Raw genomic sequence first — 22351 nt, 5'->3', positions numbered from 1 at the left:
AGAATGTAAATTTGCAAATGATACCTCAGACAAGGATTTGATCTCCAAAATATGTAAAAACTCACATGACTCCACTCCAGGAAGACAAACAACCCAATTAAAAAATGGGCAAAAGACTTGAACAGACACTTCTCCAAGGAGGACACACAGAGGGTCCAGAGACATATGGAAGGATGCTCAGTATTGCTAGCCATGAGAGAGATGCCTATTAAAACCACAGTGAGATACCACTTAACACCAGTCAGAATGGCTATCACAAACAAAGCAACAAACAACAAGTGTTGAAAAGGATGTGGAGAAAAGGGGACCCTAGTGCATTGTTGGTGGGATTGCAGACTGGTACAACCACTATGGATAACAGTATGGAATTTTTCTAAGAAAACTAAAATGGATCTGCCCTTTGACCCAGCACTGTTAGGATTATATCCTAAGAACCCTGAAACACCAATCCAAAAGAACATATACACCCCAATGTTCAGAGCAGCACAATTTACAATAGCCAAGTTCTGGGAGCAACCTAAGTATTCATCAGTAAATGAGTGGATCAAAAATTATGGCACATTTACACAACAGAATACTATGCAGGAGAAAGAAAGAAGGCACTCCTACCCTTTGCAGCAGCATGGATGGAACTGGAAAGCATTATGCTGAGTGAAATAAGCCAGGCAGTGAAAGACAAATACCATATGATCTCACCTTTAACAGGAACCTAAACAATAAAACAAACAAGCAAGCAAAATAGAACCAGAGACACTGAAATGAAGAACAAACTGACAGTAAACAGAGGGGAAGTGGGTGGGTATTGCAGGGAAAAGAGGGAAGAGTCGTCAAGGAACACGTATAAAGGACACATGGACAAAGCCAGAGGAGGGTAGGATTAAGGATAGGAGGTGGGGATGGCTGGGGTGGGGGGAGTGGTAGGGGCAAAATGGAGACAACTGTACTTGAAAAACAATTAAAAAAAGAAAAGAATATCCCAGGATACATTTGTTTTGGGGTTTCTAAAATAAGTTTATCAGTATACAGAAAGTAATTCTCATTGTGACAGAAATCAGAACTAAACTAATGAAAACAGTATCCAATACTGGCTGAAGTTTTGGTGCCATTTCATATATACAACCTATATATTAAAAATCTCGCCCTGGCTGGTGTGGCTCAGTGGATTGAGCCTGGGACTGTGAACCAAGAGGTTACAGGTTTGATTCTTGGTCAGGGCACATGCCTGCATTGCAGGCCGGGTCCCCAGTGTGGGTGCATGAGAAGCAACCACATATTAATGCTTCTCTCCCTCTTTTTCTTCTGGAAGGCAGGTGGCTGTACTACATGATACTGTCTGATTCTCAGCATGAGTACAACTTTAATATAATGCCAGTTGAAGTACAAATTGGATTCACCAAAAGACTGAACAAGGCCTATGCTGTAAGTTTATAAAATAAAATTTTATTTATATTTACTTAGGTGTCTACTGCCCATAAATAAGGCAAAGAACAATACTTTACAATGCAATACCTGATGTTCTAACTGCTTTTGTCGCCGCCTATCTCGTTCCTCAATCTGAGCTGGGTCCAAGAGGGCAGTCATCGAACGAAGGAAGCTGCAAAGAGATACATTAACTATTTAAAGCCACCAAAATATGTGTTTAATGAGGTACTAAATAATTTTTGTTTGTGATATATCTACTAATTACTTCTATTTTTTTAGTAAAAATTTAATGACTTAGTTTTCTCCGTATCTCCATGACTATCCTGCAACTATCAATCTGCAGCTTTAAAAAAAAGATTTTACTTGTTTATTTTTAGAAAGAGGGAGAGGGAGGGAGTGAAATATCAATGTGTGGTTGCCTCTCATGTGCCCCCTACTGGGGACCTCGCTGTCCCCTCTTGGACTCAAACCAGCGACCTTTTGGTTCTCAGGCCAGCACTCAATCCACTGAGCTACACCAGCCAGGTCTAATTATTTCTACACTAAATAAAAATACCAAACCTGAAATCAGTTAAGATATATTACAAATGTAGTAACAGTTCTCATAAAGAACACAGACTTTTTAAAACATCAATAAATACTCAAATATGCACTTACTTTGTTTTTTGACTGTGAGCCATCCCCACACCTCTAACAGGTTTTGCTATATGCTCCTCTTCTGAAAGTTCAATCTGGCTTCCAGCTGTAGGTGTATAAACACTGCTGATATCAGCTAGCTCCTGAGTGTCCGGAGAGACACAGAAGTACTCTGGTTGTTTGTGTGATGACTGAGACGACAGTTGAGACTGAGAACCAGGGTAACTCTTTAATGAATCAAAATGTATTGCCCATCTGTCATGCTCCTCACCCTAATCATGACAAACAAGAATTACTAAGAATTTTTCCAATTGTTCTCACATGTAAAATCTTAAATGAAAATCAAACATGATTTCTAAGACACCATAAGCAGAATAAGCATCATAAAAATTAACAACTGCATTCTGTATTGATTCCATATATGTTAAAATAAGTAGCTTGGGGAATAAGAGAAATTCAAAGAATTGGAAAATTTCTAAAAAGAAAACATGAAAACTCATACTTTTTTTTTTTTAAGATTTTATTTATTTATCTTAGAGTGGAAGGGAAGGAGAGAGAGAGAAAGAAATATCAATGTATGGTTGCCTCTTGTGTGTCCCCTGCCAGGGGCCGGGAACTGGCCTGCAACCCAGGCATGTGCCCTGACTGGGAATCGAACCGCGATCGTGTGGTTCGCAGGCCCGTGCTCAATCCACTGAGCTACACCAGCCAGGGCGAAAACTCATACTTTTTAAATCCATTCAATAAAAGGTTCACAAGAGTTAATGTGGGATATCTGGTATACTCTAGTCTTATCAAATAGTTTCAGAATACTTTTAAGATTAAAAACTGTGAAATTCACACCTGTCAGAATGGCTATCATTCATGAATCAACAAACAACAAATGTTAGTCAGGATGTTGGGAAAAGGGAACTCTCATGTACGGTTAGCAAAACTGCAAATTGGTTCAGCTACTGAGGAAAAGTATGGAGGTTCCTCAGAAAATTAAAAACAGAACTACCTTATGACCTAGAATTCCACTTCTTGGTATTTATCTGGAAATCCAAAACACTAACTCAAAAAGATATATGCATCCCTATGTTCATTGCTGCATTATTTACAATAGCCAAGATTTGGAAGCAACCTAAATATCCGTCAGTATATGTACAACATGTTTACAACTGTAATCCTACTTTTGCCCAGTCCCGTATAAGGAAAGGGAATTTTCTAATGAAAAATAGAAAATTCTTTCTCTATAACAATTATAGGATTTCCAAAGTGCTATCCTAATAGATTTTGAAACGAGTTATACTGATAATTTAAAATAGTTGAATATTGTTTTACATTTGGCTTTGAAATACAAAAAGTACTGCTTTTGGAAGAGTCAGGAAGATAAGAAACTGATTTTCTCTGCTGAATAATAATGTCTATTTCTAGAATATCCTTCTTCTTTTTCATTTCTGCTACTGTAGCCTTATTACAATCTCTGACATTTCAATAAGAAAAATATATTGTGTTCAGATTAAGTCCTTGAATTATAAGAAAGCCAAAAATAAAAAAGTACCATAAAAATTTGCTTTTGTTCTCATTTATAAATTTAATATTCTTTAACAAGAAGAAAAGAATGTATTTTACTCTAACTGTCCTGAAATGCAACATTTTATTATGTGAAATAACTGCAGGACATAATTTTAAATAGTTTGACAGACTACAATGGCAATATATCTCAAAATGTTACTGTCTACCCTTCTTTTTACTAGAAACAAAGACAAAAGGTCATCAGTAAATAGGAAATTCTCATACAAAAAGAAAAAAAATCTTAAGATATCTCAGGTACTTTGACATATCTTAAACAGGTTTTTAAAAACCCATTGCATTTATTTGAGTCTAAAAGAACAACTCCAAAAAGAGCACTCTCTTCAGGTAAGTAATTTAACAAGTCTTCTATCTTTAGAAATGTTATTTTAGAGGTAAAAGGGGAAAAGAAAAACACATGGGCTCTTTGAATTCCTTGTAAGAAATTCTCAACATGGCACTACATCAATCTTAGGATTCTGTGATCTGTTCTTTTAAGTACGATATAACTAGATCCGGTTTTGAATTTTAGTGACATTGCAAATTATTCTGCACAAGTCAAAATTAACCTTGAAAATTCCTAAAATTTCTCACAAAATCTTTTATAGGTATATATATTTACAACCTAGTAGGAAATTTACTAATCAGTTCTCTCAATCCAGTCTTCATTTTCTTACTCAAGGATGTCTTACAAAAAACTATTACCAAACACTTGCTTGCCACCTGAATAATTCATTTCACTTCTCCAACTAGGAAACTTTTTGTTTTTTTAAGTCGTTACCTTTATTTTTAAAGATTTGTCAAACTCTCCACATCATGGTGAGAGTTTACACGATTAGTAAGCAGTTTTTTCATTAAATGTTCGGAGGGGAACAAGTTCTCAGCTTATGAGATCTGACCATCCCACTGACTTTGAAGTTTCTCTTGATTAATAGAAGGAAAAGGGGGGAGGGAAGAAAAGGAGGACATGCTAGAAACCGAGGAAAAGAATTCTCATGACAGCCATCCGAAACAAACAAAAAACTCAGAAAACAAAACCAAGTCATTAACTCCACCTTTTCTGTTTTACAAGTTTCTACACCTCACTTTTGATTTTGCCTTTTATGGCTGAAACACCTTCCCAGTCCTGCCTCTCCTAAAGACAGAAGAGGAGAAGCCCTATAGTGCATAGTGATCCAACACCACATGCCCCTAACTCCCAAGGCCTTGTGGATTCTAGAGAACTGATGATTCCCTGCTCCCAAAAGTTTGACCAACAGTGTAGAGAGGTAGAGAGGGAAAATGGTGAGGAACTGGGTTTAAGTGAGAGATTACAGTTTTTCATAACACACCCTCACATTCTTTCAGTTTAGTCCCAGGCAAACACAACTAGTTATCTGCTGTTCTGGTCAGGGGGTTTCCAGAAATTTCTCCAAACACTAGTCCTCTAGTCCCAGACACATTTTTGCCAACCTCACATGTCTGTTACTTCCCTTTGCCCACATTCAGGCCATGTGGGAAAGACCCCACCTGGAGCCAACACCCTGAAATAAAATTTATGCAAAAGTCTCACTTGGTAAGCATTAGTTTGAAACAGAGGAACACAGAACAACTCTGAGATGCTCTATGTGTTGAAGGCAGATGTGAGCAGATCAAAGTTCCCACCCATTTGCCACCAAGACAATGGCTAGTGCTTCAATTGACCAGAAAACATGGGACTATTAGTGGGTGAGCAAGGGGCCAAGTTTTATCTAAGATGTCATGACTTGGGTTACCATTTCCATTTTTAGCACCACTGATGTGCTCATTTTGAAAAATCTATATTAGCACCTTGCCCCCAGGCAGAATAACATACCATGCAAACATTTCAAATATTTGAGGTTTGAAATAAGGGAAAGGTTAAAGAGACAGCATCCGGTACTGCTGAAATGTGGATTTAGATCATGGTTATATTTGTACTTGTCGCTATCCTGCTCCCTGATGCCAAAGCAGCTGGCCCATTCATCCAGAGTGATGTACTTTTTGTTGTCCAGGTCACAGATCTCAAAAAAGCAGGTGGTCCAAGTGCTCCATCAGGATGAGGCACAAGCAGTGTGACCAGCTTAGTGTGGGACAGGTATCCGTCATGGGGTGCTGGTCTAGCTGGCCAACTGCCAGTACACAAGGGAGATGTACATGTTGTCGTACATGTTGTCGTTCTCGAAGTCCTGGGCCAGCAGCAACATGGAATGTGCTCCAGACTCCAGGCACTTCTGTTCTCATGGATCTTCTTCACCTGGAACTCTGCTTCTTGGTCAGAAGGTTGTTGCCCTCATCCTTTTCACACAGAATCAGCAGGATGTTCCTGAGCCAGTCCCACATGTGCAGAGGGAATTCAGTCAGCTCGAAGTCTGGGAGCAGGCGGGAATATATTTGCAGGGTCTAATGTAGTCCAGGTGGTGTTTGTGGCTCTTGGTGTCCTCCAGGTTGCACTCGTTTGTGGCAAAGTAGTAGCAGGACAGGTCAAAGGTCTTGTTGGCATTGCTGCACACCTTCTGAAATTCAGTAATTGGGGCAGGGCAGGTGGTAGGGTCATGGCACATGCACATGGGGGTGTTATTCTCATCCAGCTGTCACACCCCACCATGTCTGCAGTGGTGCTTCTCACATGGGTTTTCAGCCACCACCTCTTCCTCAGTACTTTCATCAATTTCTCCTGCTTCCACCAGGATGGGGTTGGCTCCCATGAGTACCTCAGACACAGCAGCCACCATTTCCTCCACAATCTGTTTCTCATCAGGCAAAGTAAAAAGAAGATCCACGCCTTGATGGTACTGGAAACCTTCAGTGGCAGGCAGGCAGCCTTATGAAGCTCCGCAGGAACGTCTAAGAAACCTTTTATTACTTTCTTTCTCCTAAGTTTCCCCAATGTGCATTCAGTCAGAGGAATGAAAGTATAAAGATTTGGGTGGGTAAGGAGAACACGGAGGTAGAATGAAATGTCCGTTTTGGCTACCAAGCTCATTTAGTTTAAGCTAAGGCAAACGGGAACACAAGACACACTGTAACAGATGTGATTTGGCTGTACCTAGCACCTTCCTTCCATTAATTCATCCCTAAACTAAGAACCCCTTTCTCTGGGGCTTACTAAAACTTTCACTTATCTCCCTCATATTATAGACCCAAGACTTCCCTTTTCCTTTGTAAAATCTCCTTTTTTAAAACATCAATATTCAGCCTATTCTATTTTCAAGTGGCTGCCTTAAGCAAAAATTTATTTTCATTGGTATTCCCTATACCCTTCCTCACAAACAGGCCCTGACATTACAGAGTCCTGATAAAATTCTTTAGCTACCTTCAACTCATTCTATCTTAGGAAACGCTAATTCTTACTCCTAACACAAATGTTGTATGAACATCAGCTGCTAAATCAGAATTGAAACTAGAAGGGTTTGCAAGTGGTCCACTAAATACCTGGTTCTATTTCATTTCATTCTTCCCTTAAAGCTGTTTATTAAAATATAGCTTTGAAAAAGAGTCACTTGGTGGTGACTTTGCCATGATCCACAGTAGCCCTGCTTGCCAGCCCATCCACCAAGAGCCTCCTCATTCTAGACACTGTCCACTTACCTATCTTGTCCACTCATCAGGCAGAAAAGGCATTTGTGTGGGTAGTGGGTAGTCAATCTCAGGACACTGAGCTAGAAAAAACAGGATCTTCCAAGAGTATGAGCATAAACAAAGAACTAATTTTTTAAACTTGAAAATTTCTTTAAAGTCCCTGGAACCAGGACTATAGAGGTATGTGCTTGTTTGCCATATATCCTCTTGGGAGATATGCCTGTTCAAAATCTCTTATTTTTAAAAAGTGAGTTTTTTCTTCTTATAACTTGGGTTTTTTTAAAGATATATTCCACATGTAAGTCCTTTATTAGATAAGTAGTTTGTACTTCTCTGCATCTTATAATCTAGCAGTAATATTCAAAGAGCAGAACTTTTGATTAAGGGGATTGCTTATCACTGTTTTTCTGTTTATGCCAGATTTCGGTTTTGTGCCAGTACACATGTATTAATTTTATATCCAGCCCTTTTGATTGAACTTCCCTATTACTTCTATAAATAACATTAACTTCTGAATGTTAAACCTAGCTTGTGTTCCTTAAATAAACCCAACTGATCATGATGAATTTTTAACATTGTTCTTGTATTGTCTTGTCAGATTTGGTATCAAAAATATTTGTTTTGTTAGCTTTGGTTATCAGGTGTTTACTTATACTTCCCCCATAAAGAATCTTGGAAAAGTTTTGCTTTCTACCTTCTCTCAAAGAAGTCACCAATAAACACACCTGACGTGGAGTTCACTTTATGAGGTTTTTAATAAGTTCCATTTCTTGAATAAATTTAGATTCATTCAGATTCCTTTTTTTTTTTTAAGATTTCCTATTTCTTGTATCAACTTTAGTAATGTCTAATAAGGTCAATTTTTCAGCTAAATTCCCTAATGCATTGGCAAAAGCTGTTCATAATACATTCATCTTTTTAATGGCCACAGACTCTTTACTGATCTCATTTTTAATTGCCAATTGTGCATGAACTATATAAATTTAAATAGCTTTGTTAAGAACTTCCGGCTTTCTTCTCTCTGTTGCATATTTCTAATTTTACTGACAGCCACACTGATCTTATTATTTCTTTCCTTCTACTTCCTTTGGGTTCAATTTTTCCTGTTCTTTCTCTAATTTCCTGAAATGAATACTTAGATCATTGATGTTTTCTTTTCAGTCTTTCTCTTCTAACAAATGCATTTGTCTATAAATTTTTCTCTAAGTACAGGAAGCTTGTGTATTTTGATATATAATTTTTTCATTATCACTCAGTTCAAAATATTTTCTAGTTATTTTTATTTCTTTCACTTAGAAGTGATTTTCTAAAAAAATAATATTAACTTTTAGAGGAAAAGATAGAGACAGAGAGAGAAAAACACTGACTTGTTTCATTTATTTATGTATTCATTGGTTGATCACTATATGTGCCCTGCCTGGGGATCGAACCTACAACTTTGGCGTATTGGGATGACACTCTAACTGAGCTATCTGTCCAGGTCCTACACAAGCGATTTTTACTTGGTGTTCCACAACAGGCACACTGGTGTGCCAGAATTTTTAAAACATGTAATACCTGACCATTTTAGTCAGAGACATTGACCTCTTTTCCCTTAGACTGTCAAATTGAAAAAAAAGGGCAACAGCCAACACAATAGCCATTATGATGAATGAAAATTGTACTTATTTTTGTCAGATTGGCAAAAAATACTTTTTTTTCAGTGTGCTGCAGAATTTCAGTAATTAGTTTATGTGTGCCATGAGATGGAAAAGGTTGAAAGACTAAGAAGTATATTGGTTAAGTAGCAAACACTTAGAAATTTTACCATTTGTTACTGATATTAATTCCACTGTGACAACATATTCTGTGTAATCCGGGCCTATGAAATTTGTTGAGACGTCATTAATTATCAAATTACCAATTCTCACTTTTCAATATCTGATATTTTGGCGATAGATTCTTTGGGTTTTCTATATAAATGATAAATCATTACAATTTTATCTTTTCCACTCCAGTTCTTTTGACTTCTCTTTCCTGTGTTGCTATACTGGGTAGAACACCACTACTAACAAATAGTAATAATGTGGGTATTTTATCTCATTTTTAAATTTTAAATGAAATTCTAAAAATCTCTCAGTTAAGATGATGTCCCGGGGTTTTTGGTTTTAATGTTCAACTGGCACTCTCTTTTAGTGTAATATGCAGAAGCATTTTCCTTAATGACCTGGTACTGAATTTGATCAAGTGCCTTTTCTGCATCTGCTGAGATGTTTTCTTTTATTGTATTAAAAGGAACATATGTGGATTCTTAAAATATCCTTAACTACCCAGCATGAACTTACCAAACTCATGATATGTATTACTGAATTCCACTTGCTAATATTTTCTTTAGGATTTTGGTGTGTGTATTCATGAAAGGAATAAATTCCTTCTCCCCCCTTCTCCTCCTCCCACTCCCCTGTTGCTAACCCTCCATGTGATCTCCATTTCTATGGTTCCACTCCTGGTCTAGCTGTCCTCTTAGTTTGCTTTTGTTTTAGGTGTGGTTATTAATAACTGTGAGTTTGCTGTCCTTTCACTGTTAATATTTTTCATCTTCTTTTTCTTAGATAACTCCCTTTAACATCTCATATAATAAGGGCTTGGTGATGATGATCTCCTTGAATTTGATCTTATCTGAGAAGTACTTTATCTGTCCTTCCATTCTAAATGAAAGCTTTGCTGGATAGAGCAATCTTGGATGTAGGTCCTTGGATTTCATGACTTGGAATACTTCTTTCCAGCCCCTTCTTGCCTGTAAGATCCTTTTTGAGAAATCTGCTGACAGTTTGATGGGCACTCCTTTGTAGGTGACTGTCCCCTTATCTCTTGCTGCTTCAAGCATTCTCTCCATTTTAATCTTGGCTAATGTAATTATGATGTGCCTTGGTGTGTTCCTTCTTGGGTCCAACTTCTTTGGGACTCTCTGAGCTTTCTGGATTTCCTGGAAGTCTATTTCCTTTGCCAGACTGGGGAAGTTCTCCTTTATTATTTGTTCAAGTAAGTTTTCCACTTGTGGCTGTTCCTCTTCCCCTCCTGGTACCCCTATAATTCGGATGTTGGAACATTTAAAGATGTCCTGGAGATTCCTAAGCCTCTCTTCATTTGTTTTTGGATTTTTGTTTCTTCATTCTTTTCTGTTTGGTTATTTTTTCCTTCCTCTGGTCCACTCCATTGATTTGAGTCCCAGTTTCCTTTCCATCACTATTGGTTTCCTGTGCATTTCCCTTCACTTTAATTAGTTTAGCCTTCATTTGTTCCTCTAATTTGTGACAAAAATCAACCAATTCTGTGAGCATCCTGATCACCAGTGTTTTGAACTGTGCATCTGAAAGGTTGGCTATTTCTTGGTCACTTAGAATTATAGGCTCTGGGGCTTTGAGCTGTTCTTGAGTCATAATGTTTGGTCTGTTTGCACCTGTTATGTATGAGGGGCAGAGCCTTGGGTGTTCACCAGGGCGGGGGCAACCCCCGTGGCTGGGTTGTGACGCTGTACGTGGGGGCGGGGTCAGAGAGGGGAAAAAATGGCGTCTTGCTCCACTGTCTCTCAGATTTCTGTCCCCTCTGCGGCTTCCCACAAGCAAATTGGGCCCCTCTGCTGCTGGTTCTCAGGTGTGTGGGCTTGTGTACTCTCCAGGGCCCTGTGGCTCTCTCCAACAAACTCTGGGAGGCTGGGAGCCTCTCTCAGCACCTTGACCCCGAAAGTCTTTCCAATTGGTGCTTTCAGGCTCTAATTCCCTTCCCTGGGGCTCTAGCCTGAGTGGTCTGTCTCACTGTTTGCTCCTTCACTTGGTTTATCTGTACACAAATGTGTGACTGCAGTCAGCCAGCTGCCCTGCGTCCTCACTGGGTCTTCCTGTTGCCACCCCATGCCTGGGATCCGCCAACCGCTGCTGCCTCCGCTCCTGGGTAGGTCCTACCGAACAATCTTTCCTGCCCCACACGGCTCTGCCGCTGACTCCACCCCTCTTACGGGTCTGGCCGGATGGTTCGTCGTTGTCAGACTTTCGTACAGTTCAAATTTCTGTGTTTTGGCTGAGTTTTTGTTACTAAAACTTCATTGTCTTTAAACTTAGTTGTGCGAGGAGGCACAGTGTTTCCACCTACGCCTCCATCTTGGCCGGAAGTAAAAAACTTTTTAAACTAGATCTACATTTACTTTAACAGTTACAAGACTATTCAAGTTTTTTCACGTCGATTCCTGTTACTTTTACAGTAATTTATCCACTTCATCTAAGTTTCACAATTGTTGGAATGTATTCACTAATAATTTACTTTCTACCTACAATTATTGGCACTTTCAGACTTAATTTTGTCTTCTTTATCAGTCTTGATATATATTCTTTCGAATTAGTGTTTTGGCTTTTTTTCAAGATACATTCCCAAGAGTGGAATCACTGGCTTCTAAGGCAGTTCCATTTTTAATTTTTTGAGGTAATGCCATACTGCTTTCCACAGTGGCTGCAGCAATCTGCATTCCCACCGACCGTACACAAGGGTTCCCTTTTCAACGCAACCTCTGCAACACTTCTTTGTTGACTTCATAATAGCCATTCTGACAGGTGTGAGGTGATACCTCATTGTGGCTTTAATTTCCATTTCTCTAGTTAGTGACATTAAACATCTTTTCATGTTTATGGGCCACTTGTATGTCTTTTGGAGAAGTGTGTATTCAGGTACTTTGCCATTTTTTTTAAGTTGGATTTTGTTTCTGGTGTTGAGCTTTGCAAGTTATTTATAAAACTTCAATATTAAGCCCTTATTAGATGTATAATTGGCAAACATGTTCTTCCATTTAGTTGGTTTTCATTTTGTTGATTTCCTTGCTGTTTGAAGCTTTTTAGTTCTATGTACTCATTTGTTCTTCTGTTTTCTTTGACCAAGCTGACACATCAGAATAAATACTGCTGCAAGAAATACCCGAAATTCTATTCCTATGTTTTCTTCTGATTTTAATTGTTTTAAGTCTAATATTTAAGACTGTCAACCATTTTGTTTATTCTTGTGTGTGGCATAAGGTGGTCTAGTTTCAGTTTTTGGCACATCTGTCCCATTTTCCCCAAATCATTTATTGAATAGACTATCTTTACCCTCTTATATATTTTTGCCTCCTTCCTCAAATATTAATTGACTATAAAGGTGTGGATTTATTCCTGAGCTCTCTATTCTGTTCCGTTTATCGATGTGACTGTTTTTATGCCAGTAACATGCTGTTTTGATTTCTATGGCCTTGTGGTATAATTTGATACCAGGTAGCATGATTCTTCCAATTTTGTTCTTCTTTCTCAAGATTGCTGTTGGTTCAATGTGAGCCATTTTATAAAAATTTTCAGAGGACTTGACTGTCTGAGGATATTTTGTTATCTACTCTTATTTAAACCATAATCTGGCTAAGTACTAAATTCTAATTTTTAAAGTTATTTTCCATTGTAATACTTTGAAATATAACCAGTCATCTTGTACCCAGTGCTGCTGTTTAAAAATGCCAAGAAAAAAAAGAGAGAGAAATATGTGAAGTTCATCCTTGTTCTTTTATAAATAGACTGCTTTCTTCTTGCAGGTTTTTAGAATTTTTCTGTCTTTCATATTCTCAAATTTCAGTTTAGTATGTGGAGATAGGATTTTAATTATTTTTTGGCCCTTTGAATCTGAGGTCTTTTTTTTTTCCATTTTGGGAAATTAATCTCAATTGCTTTTTCAAATATTTCCTCTTTCCAATTTCCCCCCTCGTGCTTGAGCTGCCCCTTTGTTTATTCTCATATCACCCTAGAAATTATTTTCCCTATGCCATTTTTTTCCTTTTAAGATGTATTCTAAATATAATTTTCCAATTTTTTTTTCATTCCTTAGAGGGTGGAAACTTTAGGCATTACACGACAGTCACTCATTAACCTTCAAAACAAATCCTTGGGTAAGTTCCTGTTTTGGAAACCCTCCTTAGATTGCAAGTCACTGGCCAGGTGAGTGAGGAGCAGGAAGGGGAAGTGAAGTATTTACCTGATTTTTCCAATTCCTCCCAAGAATTGTAATTTAAGGTAAGACTGCCCAAGATTTTATTTCAAAAGACAGCCAGAATAGAGATCTGAGTTATAGTAAATGTAGGGTGATAACCTTTTTGTTTTAAGGAAATGGGGAGTGTGGAAGAGGGGCGGGTAGTAAATTAGCAAGAACTCCAACAATTCATTTTCTAAGTATATTTTATTGATTATACTATTACAGTTGTCTCATTTTTTCCCTCTTTTATCCCCCTCTACTGTGTACACCTCTCCCTCCAGCATACCCCCAAGTCAGTTCATGTCCTTGGGTCATATATATGCAAGTTCCTTGGATTCTCCCTTTCCTATACTGTTCTTAACCTCTCCCTATTTTGTACCTACCATTTATGCTTCTTACTCCATGCGGCATTTCCCCCCATTCTCCCCCTCCACCTCCCACTGATAACCCTCCATGTGATCTCTATTTCTGTGATTCTGTTCCTGTTCTTGTTGTTTGCTTAGTTTTTGTATTTTAGGTTCAGTTGTGGATAATTGTGAGTTTGTTGTCACGTTACAATTTGTAGTTTTAATCTTCATTTACTTATATAAGTCCCTTTAACATTTCATATAACAAGGACTTGGTGATGATGAACTCCTTTAACTTTACCTTATCTAGGAAGCACTTTATCTGCCCTTCCATTCTAAATGATAGCTTTGCTGGATACAGTAATATTGGATGTAGGTCCTCGCCTTTCATGACTTCAAATACTTCTTTCCAGCATCTTCTTGCCTGCAAGGTCTCTTTTGAGAAATCAGCTGCTAGATTTATGGGAACTCCTGTGTAGGTAACTGTCTTCTTTTCTCTTGCTGCTTTTAAAATTGTATCCTTATCTCTTTCTTGCTCCTCTTCTTCTTCTTCTGGCACTCCTATGACTCAGATGTTGAAATGTCTAAAATTGTCCCAGAGGTTCCTAAGCTTCTCATTTTTTTGAGTTCTTAATTCTTTATTCTGTTTTGGTTAAATGTTTATTTCTTCCTTCTGTTCCAAATGTTGATTTGAGTGCCAGTTTCCTTCCCTTCACTGTTGGTTCCCTGTATGTTTTCCTTTATTTCACTTGGTATAGCCTTCACTTCTTTACTTTGCATCCTTACTCAATCATTTTTGTGAGCATCCTCATTACCAGCATTTGAAGTGTGCCTCTGATAAGCTGGCTATCTCTTCATTGCTTAGTTGTATTTTTTCGGGAGCTTCGATCTGTTCTTTCATTTAGGCCATATATATATATATTTTTTTTTTGTCTCAGCATGCCAGTTATGTTGTAAGGGGCAGAGCTTTAAGTATTCACCAGGGTGGGGCAACCCACATTGCTGGGTTGTAGCTCAGTATGTGGAGGAGGGGTCAGAGAGGGAACAATGCTGCTTGTTCAGCTCTTGTCCCACTTTCAGTTACTCCCCCAGCTACCCACAAGTGAATTGGGCTCTTCTGGTGCTGCTTCCTGGATGGGTGTGTTTGTTTATGTTCTAGGACCTTGTGGGTCTCTCTAATGGACTTTCCTGTGACACTGTGAGTTTCTCCCACCACTACAACACCCACAGATTTTTAAAGCCAGAGGTTTTGAGGTTTTATTTCTCTGGATTGCAAGCCTGGGTTGGGTGGTCTGTTTTGCTCCCCAGTTGTTGTTCCTAGTTTATCTGCATGCTAATGTGGGACCTCCCTATCCAGCAGACACTGCCTTGCCGCATGTTCGTTCCATACCGGCTGCCTGTCTCTGCCTCCTACCAGTCTGGATGAATGCTTCTTCTTTAACTCCTTGGTTGTTGGACTTGCACACAATTTGATTTTTTGGCAGTTCTGGTTGTTTTTGTTTTTACATTGGCTGTTGTCCTTCTTTTGGTTGTGCAGAAAGAAAAGCGTATCTACTTATGCTTACAACTTGGCTAGAACTCCTAAAGAGAGAATCTTAAAGGCAGCAAGAGAAAAGCAGAGAGTTACCTACAAAGAAATTCCTATAAGACTATCAGCCGATTTCTCAAAATAAAATTTCCGGGCTAGAAGGGGCTGGCAAGAGGTATTCAAAGTGATGAAAAGAAGGACCTACAACGTACTCTATCCACCAAAGCTATCATTTAGAACTGAAGGACAGATAAAGTGCTTCCCAGAGAAGGCAAAACTACCGGAGTTCATCATCAAGCCATTATTATATGAAATGTTAAAGGGACTTATTTAAAAAAAGAAAAAGATAAAAACTATGAATATAAAAACGACAATAACCCTAATCAGTGTGTCTCAGTTTGTCAGGCATCTCCCAACAAAGCAAAAATGACAATAAATTCACAACTATCAACAACTGAATCCAGAAAGCAAACAAGCAGAAAAGAAATAGAATCATAGATATGGAGGTCATCTGGAGGGTTATCAGTTGGGAGCGGGTAGGGGGAGAATGGGAGAAAAGGTTCAGGGATTACGAAGTACAAATTGGTAGACACAGAATAGCCAGCAGGATGTTAAAAACAGTATAGGAAATGAAGTAGCTAAAAGACTTAAATGCAAGGCCCATGGACATAAACTAAAGGGGGGGTACTGCCAGAGGGAATGGAGGATACCAGGTGGAGGGGGGAAAGGGGGAAAAATTAGGCCAACTGAAATAGCATAATCAATAAAATATATTTTTAAAAAACCAAAGCATAGATACAGTTATATCATATGTATTGTTCAGCAATTTACTTTTCTGGTTTTGCAGTGTCTTAGATACACTGTGTCCGCTCCATATTCCTGTTGTTTTTTTTTTTTAAGCACAAATTTCTTGTTAATTATATTTTAGTTTTGATTCACTTTTCTGACCCTAAAACAACCTTTTAAAACTGTTCTTTAAACAACAACAAAAAAATGTCAGGGAAAGATCCTTGAGAGGAATACTTTATAAATTCTTACAGGTCTATCTTTATGTTCCCTTTACATATAAACATGTTTAGGCATTAAATTTTTTAGTCCCAGTCTTTATTTAGTAAACCTTCATAAATATTTTCCTATTATCTATAGAGACAAAATCTAAGGTTAACTTGATTTTTGTTCCTTGCCTTATGTTTAAATACTTGAAGAAATCTCTACTTTCTGAAATTTGGTCACTTACTAGGATATCTTTAAATCCACCTCTTTTAATTCATTTAACTTAATTTTTCTTTCTAATCTAGAAAGTTTTTTCTCTGATATGTTACTAGTGCTCTTACCTATTTTTCTTCTTTGGAGAAATCTATCACTCAAGGTTGTATTTGTTCAGCTATTTGTAGTATATTTTATGCCAGACTTTGTATCTTTTTAAAAAAATTCTTCCCTTATTCAGGGAATGTCCCCACTGTGAATTCTTCTTCTTCCTCATTGTGATTTCAATTTATTTCATTACCAAATCTTTTTACTTTCCTACTGTTGTATTCTTAGTTTTATTCTACTCTCTTATCTTGGGCCTATTCTTGTACAAGAATTTCCTGAACAACTTCAAGTCCTTTGTGGAATAAGACATAAGTAAATAAAAGCAAAGTCAGTGTTTTCTTTAAAAATGTCCTGCTTCACAAATAGGACATATTTCTAATGAAAGATTTTCCTTTGAGTAGTTAATTGGTATACCCTTCTTTCTAGTTCTGAGAATGTTCATAGTCTCAATTTTCCTCCTTTAACAGTGATTTCTCTAGGTCTAATGTTATGGGCAGTTAGGATGCACAAGTTACTCTTGGTGCTCTCCTCTATCTGATTAGGTATTAGTAAATCCTGCAACTTATTTTAAAACCAGATGCACAGATATGTAAAGTGCCTAGTATATTTCTTGACTAGGAGGCCTTCAAACAATTCTATTTCCTTGTTCAATTTAACTATTAATCTTTCTGGCAAGAGACCCACCTAGTTTTCAATATAGAGTCCAATTTTAGAGGCCTAAGATAGGGTTCCCCTGATTCCTAGACTGTCCAGTGTAGAGAAACAAAAGGAAGCTTTGGGCAGGACTGGCTCATTTCGGCTAGGCTGCTATTATGTTTCTTCTGAAATAAAGCCATCAGTAGAATGGGACTGGGTTACAACTTAGTCATGTTCCAGTTCTACTGTGGGGTGGCCCTCATAATCCACAAACACTATTCCCAGGATGCTAAAGTAAACTGACAATAAGAATATAAAAGTTCTAGGTATTCCATTTTTACTCTACTACGTGGTATGACTTGCTATTTTTAAAAACTCTTGTCCCATTAGTGATATAAATCCATAGAATTTCTTGCTGAACTCTGAACTGTATGATATAATATACTCTTTCTGGTTCATAACATGGATAGAAATGTGTTTTGTATTGTCTTTTATATCCTTTTGCATGTTAGAAATAGTACATAATATTTTCAGGTCAGCTGAATAGTCAAAAAAGAGAAGATACACATATGTGGTCAGTTATGATCACACATATATGAATTTCTTAGCTTTAATACTGGTCCATATATGTGTATCTACTCATCAACAAAACAATCTGAAAGATTCACATCAAACTCACATGCCACACAATGACCACCACTCTCAAGATTATACACTCACATCCTCTCAGAATAAACAAGTTCAGCACAATAGTAGGATACAACTTAGAATAAAACAAATTCAACAAAGTTGCATGAACAATGCAACACAGAAAAATAAGTCACACATCTGGGAAAGGAAGTAAAAAAACAAATCCATGTATGCGTATAACAGCATCAAAAATAATAAAATATTTAGGAGTAAGTGGGCAAGATACATGTATCTTGAAAACTACGAAACATTACTGAAGGAAATTAAAGAAGTCATATAAATGGAAAGACATATTGTGTTCATGACCTGGAACACTGAGCATTATTAAGATTACATAAATTAATCTGTATTTTCAATGCAAACTTTATGAAAGCCTCACATTTTTTTTGCAGAAATAGAAAGATTTATCCTTAAAATTCATATGGAATTTCAAGGGACCCTCAATAGCTTAAACAATATTGAAAAAGAAGAACATAATTGTAGGACACTTTCTGGTTTCAAAAGTTACTACAAAGGCATGGTAACAAAACAGTTAGGACAGTGTCACAGACAGATAGATGTAGGGGACAACAGAACAGAATGGAGAGCCCAGAAATATGCCCTCACATACATAGTCAAGTGATTTTCAACAACAGTATCAAAACTATTCAATGGGGAAAGTACAGTATTTTCAAGAAATGGTGCAAGGAAAACTGAACATCCATATGCAAAGGAACGAAGTTGGACTCTTACCTTATACCACAGACAAAAATTAACTTAAAAGGAATCAAAGACCTAAACATAAAAAGCTCTTAACAAGAAAGCACGGGGAAAAGCCTCTGGTATCAGATTTGGCAATGATTTCTTGGGTATGACAACAAAACCATGGGCAACAAAGGGGGATAAAATGTACATGATTAAATTTAAAAACTTTTATGCCTCAAAGGACACTATCATGTGAGAAAAAAGTCAATCCATGAATGGGAGAAAGTACCTGTCATCACATATTGGATAAGACATTAACATATAGCACATATAAAGAAGGGAAGGGGAGGGAAGAAAGAAGGAAAAGAAATGTTGGTGAGGACATGGAGAAATCAGAACCCTTGTGCATTGCTGTTAGGAATGTAAAATGGTGCAGGAGCTGTGAAAAACAGTAACATAAAATCACCAAATTAAAATTGGTAAAAATTTAACATAAAGAATTAAACATAAAATTAGCTTATGATCCAGTAATTTCACTTACAGGGATATACCCAGAAGAACTGAAGACAGAAACTCAGAGATTATATGTATACCAATGTTTATAGCAGCAATATTCCTAATGGCAAAAAGGTGGTAACAGCTCGAATATCCACCAACGTTTGAATGGAAGGAGAAACAAAATGCAGTATTACACGTACAATGTAGTATCACTCAGCCTTAAAAAGAAATGAAATTCTGATACGTTACAGTTTAGATGAACCCTAAAAACATTATGCTAAGTGAAGCAGTCAGACGCAAAAGAATATTGTGTGATTCTACTTAAAGGTACTTAGAATTCAAATTCATAGAGACACAAAGCCTAGGTAAAGAGAGAAATGGGGAGTTACTGTTTAATGGGTAGTTCCAATCTGGGATGATGAAAAAATTCAGAAGATGGGCAGTGGTGATGGTTGTGTAACAATGTAAATATAGTTAATGCCACTGAATTTTTAATTACTAAAATAATTAAAATTATAAAAATGTTGTATATATTTTACACAATAAAAGGTAAACAAAATAAAAAGGAAAAAAATAGATGGAATTTTTTTGTTGGCCAACTGAAGAGCTATGGTTTGGTGGTAGCAATATGAAGTGAACAATATGAAATGAGTAGAATGACACATTCTACCCACTTCATATTGTAACTCTGAATGTTACAGCGTACATTAGAATATACTTCCTGCACTTAAAAGACATCTCAGAGAGGGGTAATCATTAGGGAAAGACAAGTTATTCTCAAAAAGGCAGAGGCTGTAAGTTTCTTAGAAACACAAAAGGAGTTTTAAGCTGCACTGTGTAACAGAATGTTTGACTGAACAATATAGAGATTAGAATACAATGTCATTAAACTGGGTAGGAAGAATAAAAATCAAGGAGAGAAAAGAAAGAAACCTGTTAAGAGAACTGACCCTAAACTGCCTCAGAGTTCCAAATGGACCTGCTTTATAAACTGTAACTACAGCAAATCTTGGAGGAACACAGTGAAGAAGTAAGAGTCACTATAGTCAAACTACTAAAATACTAAAATCAAGTAGATCAAGGGACGAGGAAACAATTCTATTCTTGTTTTAACTAGCATGAGAACTTAAACTTTTAAAGTTTCCAGTCCTGCATCAATGCCTGGATATATCAGACTTCCAGATAACCCTCTAATTACCCCCTCAAGGACTCATGTATACAGACTACTTAACATCCACTATCCAGACCACCAGATGTGACTCAACTTCCTAGCACCATCCTCCATACTATCTAGACCACCTGACACCTGACTGATAACCATGGACCAATCCTAGGGCTAAGAATGCAGAATTGATTTTCTCAAGAATGTATTTTTACTATAAGAACTCTTAACTTTTCTTTCTTCAGAACACTTCTGGGTTTTTGCCTAGTGTTTTCATTTTGCAAAGCCTAAGACAAATGAATAAATCTTGATCATTTATTTCTAGACAAAGCCTCCACATTCTTTTTGAATTTGTTGACACCTTCATTAAGCACTTGCTATTGGTCAGCCACTGTTCTAAGCACTTTATATGCATTACCCCTCACATTTTAACAAAATTGATCTTGGTGACTCTGCCAAGCAAACTTTTCCTTTTCTCAATTAAAAAGGAAAAGCAAACTTTTCCTTTTCTCAATTAAATGAAGTTATAACTTAATATTCAAGTAGTATAAAGAGTCCTGGCTATGGCCAGGATTTCTAAAGCCAACTGCTTACAGGAACTTAAGGGGGACTTTTTTAACACAATTCATTTTTCCTCAATAGCATCTTTCTAGTGTGTTACCACATTCACACATAATACACTGAATACATAAAAACTGCATTTAAATAGGAAAAGAATAAGTAGATAATCATACTTTTTAAAAATATATTTTATTGATTATGCCATTACAGTTGTCCTATTCCCCCACTTAGTTCCCCTCCACCCTACACACCCCCTCTCCCACCATTCCCTCCCTTTAGTTTATGTCCATGCATTACAAGTTCTTTAGACTGTACATTTCCCATACTATTCTTGCCCTCCCCCTGTCTATTTTCTACCTACTGTCTATGCTACTTATTCTCTGTACCTTCCCCCCCTTATCCTCCTCCTACTCCTGTTGCTAACCCTCCATGTGATTTCCATTTCTATGGTTCCGCTCCCGATCTAGCTGTCCTTTTAGGTTGCTTTTGTTTTAGGTGCGGTTGTTAATAACTGTGAGTTTGCTGTCTTTTTACTGTTCATATTTTTATCTTTTTCTTAGATAACTCCCTTTAACATTTCATATAATAAGGGCTTGGTGATGACGAACTCCTTGAACTTGACCTTATCTGAGAAGCACTTTATCTGTCCTTCCATTCTAAATGAAAGCTTTGTTGGATAGAGCCATCTTGGATGTAGGTCTTGGATTTCATGACTTGGAATACTTCTTTCCAGCCCCTTCTTGCCTGTAAGGTCTCTTTTGAGAAATCCGCTGATAGTCTGATGGGAACTCCTTTGTAGGTGACTGTCCCCTTATCTCTTGCTGCTTCTAGGATTTCTCTCCTTCATTTTAATCTTGGCTAATGTAATTATGATGTGCCTTGGTGTGTTCCTTCTTGGGTCCAACTTCTTTGGGACTGGGAGCTTCCTGGACTTCCTGAAAGTCTACTTCCTTTGCCAGATTGGGGAAGTTCTCCTTTATTATTTGTTCAAATAAATTTTCCACTGGTTGCCCTTCCTCTTTCCCTTCTGGTACCACTATAATTGGGATGTTGGAACGTTTAAAGATGTCCTGGAGGTTCCTGAGCCTCTCCTCTTTTTTTTTGAATTCTTGTTTCTTCATTCTCTTCTGATTGGTTGTTTTTCTTCCTTCTGGTCCACTCCCTTGATTTGAGTCCCAGTTTCCTTTCCATCACTATTGGTTTCCTGTGCATTTCCCTTCATCTCACTTAGTTTAGCCTTCATTTGTTCATCTAATTTGTGACAAAAATCAACCAGTTCTGTGAGCATCCTGATCATCAGTGCTTTGAACTGTGCATCTGATAGGTTGGCTATCTCTTGGTCACTTAGAAGTATTGGCTCTGGGGCTTTGAGCTGTTCTTCTTGAGCCATAATGTTTTAGTCTGTTCGCTCCTGTTATGTATGAGAGGTGGAGCCTTAGGTGTTCACCAGGGTGGGGCGACCCAGTTGCTGGGTTGTGACACTGGATGTGGGGGCAGGGTCAGAGAGGGGCAATGGTGTTTGTTCTGCTCTCTCTCAGATTTCGGTCATCTGCTGCATCCCGCAAGCAAATTGGGCCCTTCTGGTGCTGGTTCCCAGGTGTGTGGGCCTGTGCACCCTCCTGGACCCCTGTGGGTTTCTCCAATAAACTCTCTGTGAGCCTGGGAGCTTCTCCAGGCACTTCGACCCTGCAAGTTTTTCCAGTTGGTGCTTTTAGGCTTTATTTC

The 22351-nt window shown here is 37.7% G+C and overlaps 1 protein-coding gene and 1 pseudogene across 9 annotated transcripts in view; both read right to left on the bottom strand.

Annotated features, from left to right (window-relative positions):
* The window catches only part of CCDC66 (coiled-coil domain containing 66), a 70834-nt gene that overhangs the window by 34340 nt on the left and 14143 nt on the right, over positions 1-22351 (bottom strand). For all 9 annotated transcript variants that reach the window (XM_037040706.1, XM_037040710.1, XM_037040712.1 and 6 more), the window contains 2 exons: positions 2080-2330; positions 1510-1594 (listed from right to left, as the gene is read on the bottom strand). In XM_037040706.1, the coding sequence (XP_036896601.1) occupies positions 1510-1594; positions 2080-2330 (336 nt within the window). The remainder of the gene's footprint in view (positions 1-1509; positions 1595-2079; positions 2331-22351) is intronic.
* LOC118983339 (SPARC-like) lies at positions 4886-7131 on the bottom strand (annotated as a pseudogene).

Source organism: Sturnira hondurensis, unplaced genomic scaffold (genome assembly GCF_014824575.4).
Source record: "Sturnira hondurensis isolate 20B ecotype Veracruz unplaced genomic scaffold, ASM1482457v3 Scaffold0002840, whole genome shotgun sequence".
NCBI lineage: Eukaryota > Metazoa > Chordata > Mammalia > Chiroptera > Phyllostomidae > Sturnira > Sturnira hondurensis.
Note: the sequence above shows the minus strand (reverse complement) of the source record. Positions and strands in the feature narration are given on the sequence as shown.